Genomic DNA, 17,505 nt, shown 5'->3' on the forward strand with positions numbered 1-17,505 from the left:
TTACAGGTTATCAATTTAGAGTTAACTGTAAACTATGACCCTCGAATTATTGCTCTTAATCTGACATTCGCAGCAATGCCTCGCGGATTGAGAAATGGGTCTGCTTTTATAAAGTTGCCCCTGCGAGGCTCAGACTTGTAGAATTTGTGAACTTACATGCAGTAAGACTGAGGTATGCCACATCCAGCCCCGTATTTGGAGACAAAACGGTTCTCCAAGTCAATGACTGTCTCTCCGATCTTCTCGTCTTTGGACATCAAATCATAGTCATAGAGGGTGATCTTCAGGTCCTTCTCCAGCGGGAGGGTGCAGGTCAGTTCAAACATCCTACAAAACACAAAAGAAAATGGGAGCCATGTGTTTACACAAAGCAATGATATGGGACATCCAGAATTATTTGTCTGGAGTCTCAGTCTATTATATAGCATGTTGAACTTACTTTCCAAACACGGGCTCCAGTGTGCAGGAGATGTAATTCTCCTGATCGTTTATAGACTTCTTCCCGGCAGAAATCTTGACGTAGGGGTCACACTAGAAAGAAGATTTGAATAGGTTTGAGAAATCACAAATCATACCCATGGATTTGACACTTTTATCACCCTTTATCCCTTCAGCTCCAAATATGATTAGGACACAATGGTGTAAAAGTAGATTCTCTTTTATTGGGACCATCTGGGATGACAAAAGATATTCAGTTTCATAAATGGAAGCAGTGGCTGCAAGGTAGACACACACAGCACAAACTGCATCCATGCACAAAGATCTCCTTGTGATGAACTGGTGCTAGACAGAGGTACAGAAGAACAATGCCCTGGTTGAGGGGAAAGGCCAAAACCACCTTGGATAGAAAGGAGGCTCTAGGCCTCAATACCACCTTGTTCCCGTGTAAGCCCTTGTACACACGGTCGGAGATTCCGACTGTGTGTGGCCTCCATCGGACTGTTTCCGTCGGACCAAGTTTTCCAACTTGTTGGTAAAATTTTCCGACAAAATGCTCTGATTGGACATACTCCAATCATGTGTAGAGAATTCCAATCGGACAAAGTGCCACGCATGCTCAGATCACATTCCAACATCAAAGCTATTGGCTACTAGCCTGAACGTAGTTCTGTCGTAACTAAATAACATCATCGCGTTCTGAACAATCGGATTTTCCGACAACTTTGTCCGACCGTGTGTATGCAACAGTTTCGGACAAAATCCGTCGGACAAAATCCAACGGACAAAATCAGACGGATTTGGTTGTCGGAATGTCCGACCGTGTGTACAAGGGCTAAGACCAGAAAGGATTCTTTACAGGACAAAGCCATCATCTCGGACACACACCTCGCAGAGATGATGGAAACAAGAAATGCAACCCTGCGATAGTACAAAAAGGAATATGCCTGATAGGTTTAAAAGGTATTTTCGAAACCTTTGAGAGAAAAAAATTCAGATCCCACCAAGTCACAGGTGAGAGCAAAAGGGTAGCCATATGAAAGACAACCTGTTTAAAGCTAGCTGTCTCTGAAACTAGATTTCACGTTCTAAGATCTGATCCTTGATGGTACTTAGAGCAAACTGCAGATCCAGACTCTTCACAATAAGTCCAGGATTTATCCCACAACAAACTTTCTGGGATGAAAGTTTCCTTTTTTTACACCAAGTGAAGTATGCCTTCCACGTGCTATGGTAGACCTTGCTTCTAACGCTCTAACATCATAGGACTCACCTTCTTATGATTTCACTCAATACCTGGGCTTAAATGGCCATGCGATTAAAGCCAGCAACTCTGCAGCAGGATTGTAAACCAATCCCTGGGACTGAAGATCCAGTTGACTTGGAAGAGTCCACAGAGCATCTACCAGGAAATTGATCAAATTAGAAAACCAAATGCGTCTGGGCCAATCCTAAGCTTTGAGGATCACTGGAATGTCCTTCATTCAGTGGTGCTGCACAGTGGTGTAGTGGATAGCACTCTCGCCTAGCAGTAAAAAGTGTCACTGGTTCAAATCCCAACCTCAACACTACCTGCCTGGAATTTGCATGTTCTCCCTGTGCCTGCGTGGGTTTCGTCCAGGTACTCCGGTTTCCTCCCACACTCCAAAGACATGCAGGTAGGTTAATTGGCTTCTGTCCAAAATTGGCCCTAGTATATGAATGGGGACCTTGGATTGTGGGCTGCTTAAGGGTAGGGACTGATGTGAGTGTGCAATGTACAGGGATAGGGACAATTGTAGACACTCACTCAGGTTGGACTGGTGTCTTTATGTAACTATTTTGATTGGAGCAGACAAGGAGGTAATTTCAGGGGAGGAAACATGTATCTCAGATTGTGCTGACATGCTGATCCCATGGAGCACCAAATGCTTCTGCTAGAGGATCTCTGCAACTGAAGAGGAACCTGTCCAGTTTGCTGTTAAAGCTGGAGGCCAGGAGATCCACATCTGGCATATCCCACTTGTCACTGTCTTCAAATAACTCTGAATGTAACTACATTCCACTGCTGGCTGAGGAAGTTTCAAAGTTTCCATGTCTGGGATGTAAGCGGTGAACAAGGCTGGAATATGACGTTCTGCCCAGGACAGAGTTCATACTACCTTCCTTGTTATGGCAAGACTTCTAGTTCCTCCATTTTGGTTCATGTAGACCACTGCTGTGACACTGTCTGATTGAACTTTGAATGATGACCCTCCATATGGGGTGTCCAGTAAAGTAGGGACAGCCAAAACCACCTGAAGCTCCAGAATATTGAATGGAGCAGAATTCCTGAGCCACTCGCCTTTGGAAGCAGACTAAACAGACTTGACCCATGAGCTCGGGATGTTGAATTTTAGGAGTCTGGAGTGAAACTGGGCTAACGGGACTGTCCTAAATGTTCCTGGTTCATTCAGAACTACCTTTAAAATGAGCATCTGCACCGTGTCACTGCTTACCTTGCCATTGGAATCTTTAGGTTGCAGGCCAAATGCCCGAACAATGTAGACCCTGACCAAGCACTCTTGTAACCCATTAGGCGGCAGTTCACAGAACTGTTGTGGTAACACGTCGTTCGGGTCCTCAGGAAGAGCGTATATTTTAAAGGATCCCTAAAAATAAAAAATAAAAGTGTAAACTTTTGTGTAATCAGCTTGTCCAAACATCTATTTTTTTCAACTATTTAAGTTAAAAATCAAAGTTTTAGCTCTGTTTAGACCTTTCTGGAAGCAGTCTGATGTGCTATTAATTGAAATGAGTTACAAAAAAAGCATGCACAATTTTTCTTGCATCGCTGGTGTCGGTTAGACACCATATTTTTTGAATGCACATTCTTTATTTGGTCTCTGGCTATGCTTTTTACATTTAATAAACTTTTGGCACAATTAATTGTTTTTTTGCGGTTCGTCTGTCTCCATATTTACCGTATTTATCGGTGTATAACACGCACCGGCGTATAAAACGCACCCCAAGTTTAGGAGGGAATTTTAAGGAAAAAAACTTTTAGGAGGGAAGTTTAAGGAGAAAAAAAACTTACATTAAAATGCCCATCAATGCAGCCTTATCAGTGTCCATCTGCAGCCTTGTCCATCATTGCAGCCTAGCCCAGTGTCCATCTGCAGCATTGTCCATCATTATAGCCTTGCCCCGTACCTTTGCAGCCTTGCCCAGTGCCTTTGCAGCCTTGCCAGTCTCTTTGCAGCATTTGCTTGATTTAAATTTGGCGCCGATTTCCGCTGGCTGTGAGCGGACAGCGGAGAGGAGTGAGAGGAGCCGAGATACAGAAAGCCGAGCGTACTTCGGCTTTACTCGGCTCTGCTCACAGTCCCACCCATCTCCACTGATTGCGAGAGGAGCGAGCGCCGCTGACGTACAGAAAGCCGAGTGTACTGCTCACAGTCAGGGGCGGGACTGTGAGAGGAGCCGAGACTTGCTGAAGTACATTCATTCGGCTTTCTGTATGTCAGTGGCACTCGCTCCTATAGCAATCAGTGGAGGTGGATGGGACTGCGAGAGGAGCCGAGACTAGCTGAAGTACATTCGGCTTTCTGTATGTCATTGGCGCTCGCTCCTGTCGCAATCAGTGGAGGTGGGCGGGACTGCGAGAGGAGCCGAGACTAGCCATAGTACATTAGGCTTTCTGTATGTCAGCGGCGCTCGCTCCTCTCGCAATCAGTGGAGATGGGCGGGACTGCGAGAGGAGCCGAGTAAAGCCAAGTGTATTTCGGCTTTGTGTATTTTGGCTCCGCTTGCTTGTTTCCTTAAAATCAGTGGGGGATCAGCGGGGATCGGCAGGGATCGGCGTATAACACGCACCCACGTTTTTCCCCTGATTTTAAAAAGTGCGTGTTATACGCCAATAAATACGGTAAGTTTACTGAGAGCAAGAGTCTGATGTGGAGGGGCCTTGAAATGGCTACTCGATAGAGTGGTAGAATCCCATGGTTACACAAGCACCTATTGACCCATTATATTCTTAAGGGTCATAAGCTTCTGGTGGGTCCATACCTAAAAGGGGCATGCAGGATCACGGCATGGGGTTGTTAACACCTTGCATGGGCACAATAGAGTTTATTTGCATTTGCAACACAACAGTGTGTGAATTAGGAGCACAAATCACATTTTTAGACAGTATTTGTGGAACACTTTGAATTGCTTAACCACTTAGGCACTGGGCCTTTTCTGCCACTTTTTGTTTACTAGTCAAAATCTGTATTTTGTGCTAGAAAATTACTTAGAACCCTCAAACATTATATATATTTTTTAGCAGAGACCATAGAGAATAAAATGGTGATTGTTGCCATTTTTTTAATGTCAGGCGGTATTTGCACAGCAGTTTTTCAAATGCAATTTTTTGGGGAAGAAATACACTTTAATGAATTTTAATGCAAAAAAAACAAAACAAATACAATATATAACAATATATAACCCAATTTTTTGCTAATATATAAAAGATGATGTTACAATAAATACAGTAAATAGATACCTAACATGGCGACAAACTATGATACGTAAAAATGTTTACAGTTACCTGTTTAGAGTTACAGAAGAGGTCTAGAGTTAGAACTATTGCTTTTATTCTAACATCCGCGGTGATACCTCACATGTGTAGTACGAATACCACTGATGCAACTTACGTAAAAGTTTGCTTAAAAGAAGAAAAAATGTTTACTATGTCCCTAGACCGGAAGTCTAGCCGTCGTTTCCTGTCCTAGATCGAAGAGGCGATCAGAGACTGGTCTTTGTTCTCCTCTATGACCAGCCATGCCCACCGTTAGGTCACTTCGCAGGCTAGCCGGTAAGAATGTTAAGCCCGAGAAACACCGGCGAGCTGCTGAAGGGGGAGGGGCAACCCCTTCCTCTGATTCTAAACGTGATCCAGCGGCTAATCAGCTGCTCGGATCGCTTTTATGAGAATGAAAATACTGGGGTTATAGCTGATAGCTTAATCCATAAATCCAGTAAACCCCTTCAAAGATATAATATATATATATATATATATATATATATATATATATATATATATATATATATACATATATGTATTGCAGTCATGAAGTGATTGTTATCACAGCATAAGCTGTTTTATGCACATGTTGGTATTTGTAACAAAATTGATATAGGTTATTGCATTATTAATTTAATTACTATGTGACATAGGAAAAACACGAGGGATATTGATGCTGCACACCCCAAATTAATACAATATGTGAAAGGTTCCCTCAGGGTTTTTTTTTTTTTTTTTTTTTTTTTTTTAGCAGCAAGGTTAATAATATCAAGGAATTAATAAAATCAAGAAAATAAAAGAGAATCTTTATTGAAAAGTAGAAAAGTTAGCACTGACATACACGTAACAGTTAAAAATATGAGCCATAGTGAGGGGATATGATATCATTCCAAATACAAAAAGTGCAAACACAAGATTATACACAGCATCACATATTAGAAGATCTGTGGTACAAAATTCCAGACGCGTTTCGACCTATATGGTCACGGTCTTCCTCAGGTTTGCTATTTAGAAAATTATATTTTAACATTTCAAATATCAACAAGTAGTTAATAGACAATTTCTTTTTGAAAAAAAAACAAAAAACATAGAGTATAGTTACCAATGGAGGGTAACTATACTCTATGTTTTTTCACTTTTTGTATTTGGAATGATATCATATCCTGTCACCAGAGCTCATAATTTTAACTGCTACGTGAATATGTCAATGTTGATTTTTCAATAAAAGAATCTCTTTGATTTTCTTGATTTTATTAATTCCTTGATATTAACTTTGCTGCTACTCCCGGGAACCTTTCCCGTATTAGTTACATGTTTGTAAAACAAGCGCTATCCACCACTTTGGTTATATATTGATAGATGTGCATTAAGTGGCGAGCACATTTTTTGAGCAGCAGCTGGGGTGGAATTCTATTGGGCTTCTGTTATCCTAATTTGGCTGCAAAAAGCAGAAATACACATTTAAAGCGGTTGTAAACCCGCTGATGTGTTTTTTTTTTCCTACCTGCAAAGGAAAAGGCATAATGAGCTAATATGCACCGCATACTAGCTCATTATGAAATACTTACCTTAGAACGAGGCCCCAACATCTGGTCCGATCCACCCCGAGGGAGCTGACATGTTCCCTCTGCGTTTCTTCCGGGTATCGCGGCTCCGGCCACTCACAGCGCATGCGCGCGGGAGATTTCTTCCCGGCAGGGTCCAGCATCTGCCGGGCTTTCAGCCCAGAATCCCCTGTGCGCATGCGCCGCTGCAGTCAGCGGCGCATTTCGAGGGGAATATCTCCTAAACCGTACAGATATTTTCGAAATTTTATGAAAATCTAAAAATGAAAAAAAATTACAATCTGAAAATTTGAAAATCTGAAATAGCTAATAATAAATATTAAATTATAAGTATATAAGTATTGGAATTTCCTTTCAAATTTGTCTGTTAATGAACATAACGAGTGTGAATTTATCTAAACGACTGAAATGTAATGATCTAATAATAATAAACAACAATAATAATAATAAAACCTTTTTATTATTATTATTTATTCCATTTGTTTAGATGTGGCATTCGTTATTTTGGGTAATACGTAACTTCAACTAAATTTGTATTTGTCATGCTGCGTACACACAATCGGATTTCTCGTCGGAAAAAGCTCTGATGGTTTTCCCGACAGAATTCCGACAGAATTCGGCTCAAGCTGTCTTGCCTACACACAGTCACACCAAATTCCGATCGTTTATAACGTGGTGACATACAACACGTAGGACGGGACTAGAAAAAGGAAGTTCAATAGCCAGTAGCCAATAGCTTCCGTCTCGTAGTTTAATCAGAGCATGCATGATTTTTGTCATGTCGGAATTGCATACACACGATCGGAATCTTTTTTTCAGATTTTTGAATTTTCACATTTTAGAATTTCTGAAAATTTGAAAATTCAGAAATTTGGAAATTAGAAAATTTGGAAATGTGAAAATTTGAATATTTGGAAATTTGGAAATGTGAAAATTAGAAAATTTGGAAATGTGAGAATTAAAAAATTCAGAAATGTGAAAATCCAAATGTTCAGATTTTTGAAAAAACAAAAAAACAAATAAAACGAAAAGGAACACATTTTTTTGTCAGTGCATGTCTAATTTGCAGGCAGCGGGTCATTCAACCTGTCAACTATAGATAAACAGAAGTAAGCTTCAGCATGCTTTTAGTCACCTTAAACTCCCCGACTACAGAAGGGTCATCAGCTTCGGCTTGAGATTTTCCCCTATACAGCTTGAATGTCCGGCAGAAGTCTGATAGGGACTCATAATCCTCAATGTTCTCTAATTCTGTGTCCAGAACCTGCAGGAGAAGAATGCGAATAGTAGTAGTAGTAGAATTTTACTATGCAAAAATGATACAAATGCAGTCCAACAGATTTATGTACAGGCTGGGCTTGGTCATTGCTGAAACAAACCCTTGGCTCAATTCACACAGCTAACACACAGGGATACGAATCTTTATTTTCACAAAAAGTGACAGTGAATTTCAGTCCAATGAGATTTGAAAATTGTAGTGGTCACATGGCCAAAACAAAGATCGTTATCCTTATGTTAAACACGAGGGTTTACAACCCCTTTAACTTTGGCTAGTAAAACTTTTATTTCTGCCAGTAAATACCTTATACAGCCCACTTCCTGCTTCTTGTCTGGTCATTAGCCTAGGATTATGACATCATGCACAACTCTCTCTCAGTGAGAGTTTGCCAGGAAGGGAGGGGGGAGGAGTCATAAAAGGGCCAATGAGGGCTGCAGAGCTGGAGATGTGCCTCTGTGTGTCTGTGTAAATCCAGGAAGTGAACAGGCAGCAGCTTCAACTGCCCACAGTTAAAATGGCTGCAGCCAGGCTCAGTGGAGGGAGATTTCCGCAGCATATTTGGCAAGTAAAGAATCACAGTATATATAAAATAATATGCAAAGTGGTTGGAGGGAAGCTTCAGAATGGCAAAGATATTTTTATTACAAATTCTATGAGCAGACTGCAGTTCCTCTTTAGGTCCGCCTGAAAAACTGAAAGGCGGACCTGGTCAGCCCCCTCGTGTGAAAAGGACCTAAATTGTTATGGGTGGGTTGATATTGAAAAAAAACGGACCAGGTCAGGGCACCGATCTTCTATTGACTTCCCTGGGAATTAAAGATAATGAGAACTCTGAACAGCTCCTGTTGTGTCTCCTCTTATGTTCTCTGACTACAAGGAATGATGACATTGTACAGACGGAAAGCCTAGACACTAGAGGGTTGCACCAATACTGTTTTTGTTATTGACAAGTACCGATACTTGTGCTCAAGTATTTGCTGATATGATCACCTTTTACGGTGCGATTTGAGCCAATGCAAAATGAAAGGTCTCAAATCGTACTACAAAAGAATCGCATGTGGTTTGAAAAGGAATGCAGTGCGATTCCTGTCTGAATCATGTGTGGTTTCCTATGTGAACCCAGGCTGAAGTCACTATGACAAGCCTGAGTTCATACCGGAGCAGTGGGAGAAACCACATGTGATTCAGACAGCAATCCTTTTTGTATGGGCTTAAATCGCACCACAAAAGTATCGGTTCCAGGTGACGGAGCATTAGAGTACTCGTGTAAATCCTTAGTATCAGCACCAATACCAAGACTAGTATAAGTGGAACCCTACTAGACGTGATTCCTTCCTGTATGCTGAATCCTGGCCTGGAGATGTTATAATTCACACCGTATTTTTGTCTGCAAAGATTTTTTTTTCCCCCTCTCTGGTGACATTTCTTACCTGTAAAGTATCAAAACCTCTTTCCAAATAAGCCCCACACTTGTCCTTCTCTCCAATGGATGCATAGAACTTACTCCACCAGTCGATAAACTCTTCTTCCTGGTAAGTGAAATAAAATATAACATTAAGGGATCTATTTATAAAAATATTTGCATAGCATAAAAAAAACAAAAAATAAACATATGCATAGCCATTTATCCTGCAAATCTGCATGTACATTGGGCAAAAAAAATAAAAAAGTAAATGTTTTCTGAACATAATGTTACCGTATTATGGCCCCCTGGATGGAAAGATACAATGTAACAATTCTAAAGAACTAGAGGGAATTAGCAAATACAAATGGTTACATTTATTTGCTAATTCCCTCTAGCGTTGTCAAGGACAGCCTCATCCCCTGCACATCATAGCCCTCGGCTCATCTGTGGTGTCTATTTACTGCCTGTGCTGGCTCAGCTACCTTGCCCATATCTTTACCTCCCTACCAATGGCGGCCCGTTCATTAGGGGCACACAGGCACCGCCACCCCACCCCCCCATCCATGTGTCTGGCCCCCTGATCTACCTGTGGGGCGGGTTGCTGGATGCATGGATTTCAATCAAGGTTTTTTTTTTGAGGCAATGATTAGAGGCTCTAATAGGCTTCAGAAGAGGGTGGGCTCGGGGACACAGATGGATTGGCAGCGGGTGGATTGTTTGCTGCCTCCCCAACAAATATAGCACCAGCCGTCACTGACTGACACCAACGATCTTTTAACCACTTCAGCCCCGGAAGATTTTCCCCCTTAATGACCAGGCCATTTTTTACGGTAAGGCACTGCGCCGATTTAACAGACAATTGTGTGGTCATGCAACGCTGTACCCAAACAAAATTGACGTCCTTTTTTTCCCCACAAATAGAGCTTTCTTTTTGTGGTATTTGATCACATCTGCGGTTTTTTACTACAACAATTTTGAAAAAATATATATTTTTTTACTTTTTGCTATAATAAATATATATATATATATATATATATATATATATATATATATATATATATACTTTGCAATGTGTAGCTGCTACAGAGCTTTGTAAACTAGGCAAATCTTCACTTTGCAATGAATACCCAATCACAGGCATTTTTGCTTGCACGTGATTGGATGATGGAAGTCAGCAGAGCTTCTGCTTATTTACGAAGCTCTGGAACAATTGCACTTTGCAAAGGGCAGTCTATTTTCCTTTAGTAAATCAACCGCTTTGTTTTCAGTGTGGCTTTTTCATAAATTACATTTCACAAGTCCCTCTTTGAGGATAGAAAAAAGAAAACATTTAAGGTGTCCGTGTGCCATTATTGTAGCGGGTCTTCCCACCACCTACTTACCCACAGAGTCTTCTGCAGCCATAAAACAAGAGATGTTGGTTAGTTCATCGCAGAGTTCTACAGTTTCTTAAAGTGTATCTAAACCCAAATGTAATATGGTGTCACTCAATTGTCCTTAAATGTGGTGGCTGCATTAGCTTTCTTTTACTTTCACCTGGTTACTCTGCCAGTAATACACTTCCTGCCCTAGGGTGACAATGCTGTCCCCTCCCTATCCTCGGAGGAGAAGAGTTGTCACCCTAGACTGCTCTCCTGATTGGGACAACAAACACCTCCACTTTTGTTCATCTCTATTATCTAGGAATGAGGTGTTTTGTAGTTCACAGAAGATATTATAGGTGTGTGTGTGTGTGTGTGTGTGGGGGGGGGGGGGGGGGGGGTAATTACATTAATCTTAGGTTTATATATCCTTTAAAGCCAAACTCCATGTTTAATTTCCCCTACCTCCTCCCCATTCCTTCCCATCCTCTGCCCCTCCATTCCTAATCTAATATAATGTCAAGCATATCCTCCCTCCTAATGTCTTCAGCGTGGTGGAAGGTGCGGTGGGGCCCCTCTTTATCATATGCAGCTTGAGCAGTAGGCAGTGCTCAATGCATAGAACAACGCTCATGATAACCTGTGAACACAATCCTAGGCAGTATAATGGAGGTTTGAGGGGGGCTGAAGCCCAAAAGGTAGGAGTTGGGCTTTAAAGTGTCTATCTATCCCTGTATATTATATATATATACTAATATACTTGTATATATAATAATTGATATATATATATATATATATATATATATATATATATATATATATATATATATATATATATATTTCACTTCCTGGTGGATCCTGGAGAATTAAGCTATTGGTGGTGTGATCCCCGAATCTAAATTATGTGATAATTATGGGGGGAGGGGGGAGGGGGTCCTACACCAGATGCTGCCCCTTGCACTATTCCTCCTACTAATACCAATGATGGGGCACTATTACTTCCACTGACACCAATGATTGGGCACTATTACTTCCACTGCTACCAATGATGGAGCACTATTTCTTCCACTGACACCAATGATGGGGCGCTATTACTTCCACTGACACCAATGATTGGGCACTATTACTTCCACTGACACTAATGATGGCGCACAATTCCTTCCACTGCTACCAATGATGGAGCACAATTCCTTCCACTGATACCAATGATGGAGCACTATTCCATCCACTGATACCAATGATGGAGCACTATTCCATCCACTGATACCAATGATGGAGCATTATTCCATCCACTGATGCCAATGATGGGGCACTATTCCTTCCACTGATACCAATGATGGGGCACTATTCCTTCCACTGACACCAATGATGGGGCGCTATTCCTTCCACTGATACCAATGATTGGGCACTATTACTTACACTGACCCCAATGATTGGGCACTATTACTTCCACTGCTACCAATGATGGAGCACAATTCCTTCCACTGATACCAATGATGGGGCACTATTCCATCCACTGATACCAATGATGGGGCGCTATTCCATCCACTGATACCAATGATGGGGCGCTATTCCATCCACTGATACCAATGATGGGGCACTATTCCTTCCACTGATACCAATGATGGGGCGCTATTCCTTCCACTGATACCAATGATGGGGCACTATTCCTCCCACTGACACCATGATTGGGCACTATTACTTCCACTAATATCAATGATGGGGCACTATTCCTTCCACTGACACCAATGATGGGGTACTATTTCCCTCACTAATACCAATGATGATTCTTCCTATTCCTTACTGACCATAGGCACTATGTTATTTTTTTTTACTCCCACTGACCTCTAAGCCTGAGGCATTGTTTACTCCACTGATGCCAGAGAGAGCATTTCCTACTCACTGGCCACAGACTACCCCCCCTAATTCTGATACAATAAAATGGCAGTTATCTTAGAAAGTTTGGAGACCCCTGGCTATGCCCATCAACAAATATTTAAAACAATTTATATACAAAGAACAAATAAAAAGCAGAGCTAAGGGAACACAAACAGCAAGAAAAGATAAATGAAGTGCTATGGATGCAGTCATAGCGACTCTACTAAAGGTGTATAGTCCCATTCAAGTCTATGGGGAATGGGAATTAAAGACACACCATTACCTTGCCCATGCGAGGCAAAATGGCAGTGCCTTTGTAAGGGCCGCCATCCCCGTGCACCAGTTATACTCACCTACCAGCGCTCCCCTGTGGCTCTAGCATCTATCGCCGACATTGACAATTCTTCTAACAGCCCTTCTATGAAGGGGGTGCAGTAACCTCCTTCAATGTAACAATGCTCAGATCTAGCAACCAATTACAAGCTCTGAATACTGTCACATGACCAGCGAGTAATGTACGCTCCCCCTTTCACACCAGCTAACACCTTGGATTTCGGTTGACTGGTAAGATTAGTACAACTCTAACAATAAGGGGAGGATGAGAGATAGGCTTTATAAAAACACTCACTGCACCATGAAGGGGGCATTATGGGGTGTATTTACTAAAGGCAAATAGACTGTACATTTTGCAGTTGCTCCAGAGCTTAGTAAATGAGAAGAAGCTTCACTTTGCAGAGTATACCCAATCACATGCAAGGAAAAAAAAAAAAGCATTTTTGCTTGCACATGATTGGATGATGGAAGTCAGCAGAGTTTCTGCTCATTTACTAATCTCCTTTGCAAAATGCACAGTGTGTTTGTCTTTAGTAAATCAACCCCTATTTCTTTAAATCAGAGAATAAAAGTGACACCAGTTTCGGAGGGTTGCATAGGAGACTGACATTGCTTTCACTTTTCAGAGTTTAAATTTGGTGGTCGAGTTGCTGTATGATGTTCTTACGTGTCATGTTCTAATTACTGTATACCAAAGCTTGCCAAGGAGGAAATGCTGGTAAACGGGTTCACAGTAATAATGACTCTGCCATCTCATCAGTAATAAGATTGCGGAATACCTGTAGAGGTGCTGTTCAACCTACTCCTGACCCCTGAACACAGTCACTTATTACTGACCCCCAAACTCTGCATCACTTACTACTTACCCCTGAACTCTGCCTCACTTACTACTGACCCCTAAACTCTGCCTCGCTTACTACTGACCCCTAAACTCTGCCTCGCTTACTACTGACCCCTAAACTCTGCCTCACTTACTACTGACCCCTAAACTCTGCCTCACTTAATACTGACCCCTAAACTCTGCCTCACTTAATACTGACCCCTGAACTCTGCCTCACTTAATACTGACCCCTGAACTCTGCCTCACTTAATACTGACCCCTGAACTCTGCCTCACTTAATACTGACCCCTAAACTCTGCTTCACTTATTACTGACCCCTGAACTCTGCTTCACTTAATACTGACCCCTGAACTCTGCTTCACTTAATACTGACCCCTGAACTCTGCTTCACTTACTACTGACCCCTAAACTCTGCTTCACTTATTACTGACCCCTGAACTCTGCTTCACTTACTACTGACCCCTGAACTCTGCCCCACTTACTACTGACCCCTGAACACAGTCCCTTACTACTGACCCCTAAACTCTGCCTCATTTACTACTGACCCCTGAACTCTGCCTCACTTACTACTGACCCCTGAACTCTGCCTCACTTACTACTGACCCCTGAACTCTGCCTCACTTACTACTGACCCCTGAACTGTGCTTCACTTATTACTGACCCCTGAACTCTGCTTCACATACTACTGACCCCTGAACTCTGCTTCATGTACTACTGACCCCTAAACTCTGCTTCATGTACTACTGACCCCTGAACTCTGCTTCATGTACTACTAAACCCTAATCCTTTCAAGCCACAGCCAATATTCAGCTGAATGAAATCTACACCTAGTTATTTCTGCGGCACACGCAGCACACCACACATTTTTTTCCTAGGCAGGGAGACTGAACTTTTTTGCACTTAGGATCACCTCTTTCATGAAATGCCCCTGGTCAGAACTCCATAAAACCAGGTGAACAAAAGCTGCATACGAGACGCCACTTTATACATGAGCAATAAAAGCAAACTGGAACATCTACCAGACGAATGGGGAAGCAACACACTGACCAATATACAAGCACCAAGTGAGCTTAGTAAAGCTGGCCATACACCAGTAGGATTTCATTCGAAATGTTTTGTTTTAAGAACGTTCATTCAATTTTCCAACCAGTTGTGAGCCAAATTGACGTTTCATTTTCTGACCACAGTGACAAGAAATTTCAAATAAGCAAGATAGAAAATGTTCTTGAATCAAATAATTACTAAGAATGAATAAGGTTTTTATTCAGGAGTCCATTCACTCCAAACTCTAAACTTTTAAGTGCTTTTGAATGACCTCTGTCAAGTCCTTGAGTGTACGAATGTTGGTACAAACCTTTGTTCGAATGTCTAGTAGGGTATGGCCAGCTTAAGTTTACAGAGAACCAGTTACCACCCCTGCCTCTCCACCATATCCAATCAGAGAGTTCTTTTCATTAATTGAGAAAAAGCAAAGCAATCTCTGAATGGCTCCAGTGCTGAGCGGTCAGCCTCCTGTGTTCACAATACAGAAGGGAGGCCGCTTGGCACGGGACCCAGAAGCTAGTGGAGATCCCTGGAGTAACAGTGTATACTATAGTGATGCCAGTGTTTCTCCACTCCATTCCTCAAGGCGCCCCAACAGGTCATGTTTTCAGGCTTACCATTATTTTGCACAGGTGATTTGATCAGTTACATAGTTACATAGTAGGTGAGGTTGAAAAAAGACACAAGTCCAACCTATGTGTGTGATTATATGTCAGTATTACATTGTATATCCCTGTATGTTGTGGTTGTTCAGGTGCTTATCTAATAGTTTCTTGAAACTATCAATGCCCCCTGCTGAGACCACCGCCTGTGGAAGGGAATTCCACATCCTTGCCGCTCTTACAGTAAAGAACCCTCTACATAGTTTAAGGTTAAACCTCTTTTTTTCTAATTTTAACAAGTGGCCACGAGTCTTGTTAAACTCCCTTTTGCAAAAAAGTTTTATCCCTATTGTGGAGTCACCAGTACGGTATTTGTATATTGTAATCATATCCCCTCTCAAGCGTCTCTTCTCCAGAGAGAATAAGTTCGGTGCTTGCAACCTTTCCTCATAACTAACATCCTCCAGACCCTTTATCAGCTTTGTTGCCCTTCTTTGTACTCGCTCCATTTCCAGTACATCCTTCCTGAGGACTGGTGCCCAGAACTGGACAGCATACTCAAGGTGTGGCCGGAGCAGAGTCTTGTAGAACAGGAGAATTATCATTTTATCTCTGGAGTTGATCTCCTTTTTAATGCCAATATTCTGTTTGCTTTGTTAGCAGCAGCTTGGCATTGCATGCCATTGCTGAGCCTATCATCTACTAGGACTCTCAGGTCCTTTTCCATCCTAGATTCCCCCAGAGGTTCTCCCCCCAGTCTATAGATTGCATTCCTATTTTTGCCACCCAAATACATCATTTTACATTTTTCTACATGGAACCTCATTTGCCATGTAGTTGCCCACCCCATTAATTTGTTCAGATCTTTTTGCAAGGTTTCCATATCCTGCGGAGAAGTTATTGCCCTGCTTAGCTTAGTATCGTCCGCAAATACAGAGATTGAACTGTTTACCCCATCTTCCAGGTCGTTTATGAACAAATTAAATAGGATTGGTCCCAGTAAAAAACCCTGGGGGACCCCACTACCCACCCGGACCATTCCGAGTATGCCCCATTTATCACCACCCTCTGAACTCGCCCTTGTAGCCAGTTTTCAATCCATGTACTCACCCTATGGTCCATGCCAACGGACCTTATTTTATACAGTAAACGTTTATGGGGAACTGTGTCAAATGCTTTTTAAAAATCCAGATACACCACGTCTACGGGCCTTTCTTTATCTAGCTGGCAACTCACCTCCTTATAGAAGGTTAGTAGATTGGTTTGGCAAGAACGATTCTTCATGAATCCATGCTGATTACTGCTAATGATACCGTTCTCATTACTAAAATCTTGTATATAGTCCCTTATCATCCCCTTCAAGAGTTTACATACTATTGATGTTAGGCTAACTGGCCTGTAATTCCCAGGGATGTATTTTGGGCCCTTTTTAAATATTGGTGCTACTGCCTTAGTAATTACCCCAGCTGTTTCATCTGAGGGAATTCCTGAAAACATGACCTGTTGAGGCGCCTTGAGGACTGCAGTTGAGAAACACTGCTCTATGCATAGCTACATTTGTCAAAGCTAGACCAATGTAACTATGCATTAATAACCATACATGGAATTCATCTTCATGTAAAGCAACATAAGATGTAAAAATATCTCAGTTTCCTAAGTCGATCATATCTGGTTCTCTGTTAGTATTCGGCAAGCACCCCCCAAGTGAAACGGTGACACGATCACAATCTTCTGTCACAGGGATCATGCACTGTTGTGTGTTAAATGAAACAAGACACACGTGTTTGAAGCACATCCACAATACATACATGAAGGCTGGACTGGGAGGTAGATATGTTAATAATGGATGAGACGCCATCCGCAAACTACAAGTCAAAACGAATCGTTAGCTACACTTAGAATCCACCGAATCAGGAAAAAGCTTTTCATTAAAAACACAACAAATATTCAGACATCAAAAGCACAAAACCACAAAAAGAAAAATATTAGCTACATAATTTACCAAAATGTACTTATATTTCTTCCTAGAAAGCACTAACAAGTACATTGCTTTAATTGCTGTTAAAGACAATGGTCACATGATTACCAATCCTTTCCCGGCATTCTGAATTACACTATGTTACCAAAAGTTTTGGCACGCCTGCCTTTACATGCACATGAATTTTAATGGCATACCAGTTTTAGTCCGTAGGGTTCAATATTGAGTTGGCCCACCCTTTGCAGCTAAAACAGCT

General features: G+C 41.7%; 1 protein-coding gene across 7 annotated transcripts in view; it reads right to left on the bottom strand.

The window, feature by feature from the left end:
• Positions 1-17,505, bottom strand: part of DYSF (dysferlin) — a 378,584-nt gene that overhangs the window by 36,980 nt on the left and 324,099 nt on the right. For 4 of the 7 annotated variants that reach the window (XM_077478062.1, XM_077478063.1, XM_077478061.1 and 1 more), the window contains 6 exons: positions 17,080-17,136; positions 9,238-9,336; positions 7,664-7,792; positions 2,916-3,068; positions 440-531; positions 157-327 (listed from right to left, as the gene is read on the bottom strand). In XM_077478062.1, the coding sequence (XP_077334188.1) occupies positions 157-327; positions 440-531; positions 2,916-3,068; positions 7,664-7,792; positions 9,238-9,336; positions 17,080-17,136 (701 nt within the window). The remainder of the gene's footprint in view (positions 1-156; positions 328-439; positions 532-2,915; positions 3,069-7,663; positions 7,793-9,237; positions 9,337-17,079; positions 17,137-17,505) is intronic. The other 3 variants (XM_077478068.1, XM_077478064.1, XM_077478066.1) reach the window with 1 other exon arrangement.

The sequence above is a fragment of the Lithobates pipiens genome, unplaced genomic scaffold, assembly GCF_037356315.1.
Source record: "Lithobates pipiens isolate NorthernLeopardFrog02 unplaced genomic scaffold, aLitPip1_a1.2 Scaffold_13, whole genome shotgun sequence".
NCBI classification, from domain to species: domain Eukaryota; kingdom Metazoa; phylum Chordata; class Amphibia; order Anura; family Ranidae; genus Lithobates; species Lithobates pipiens.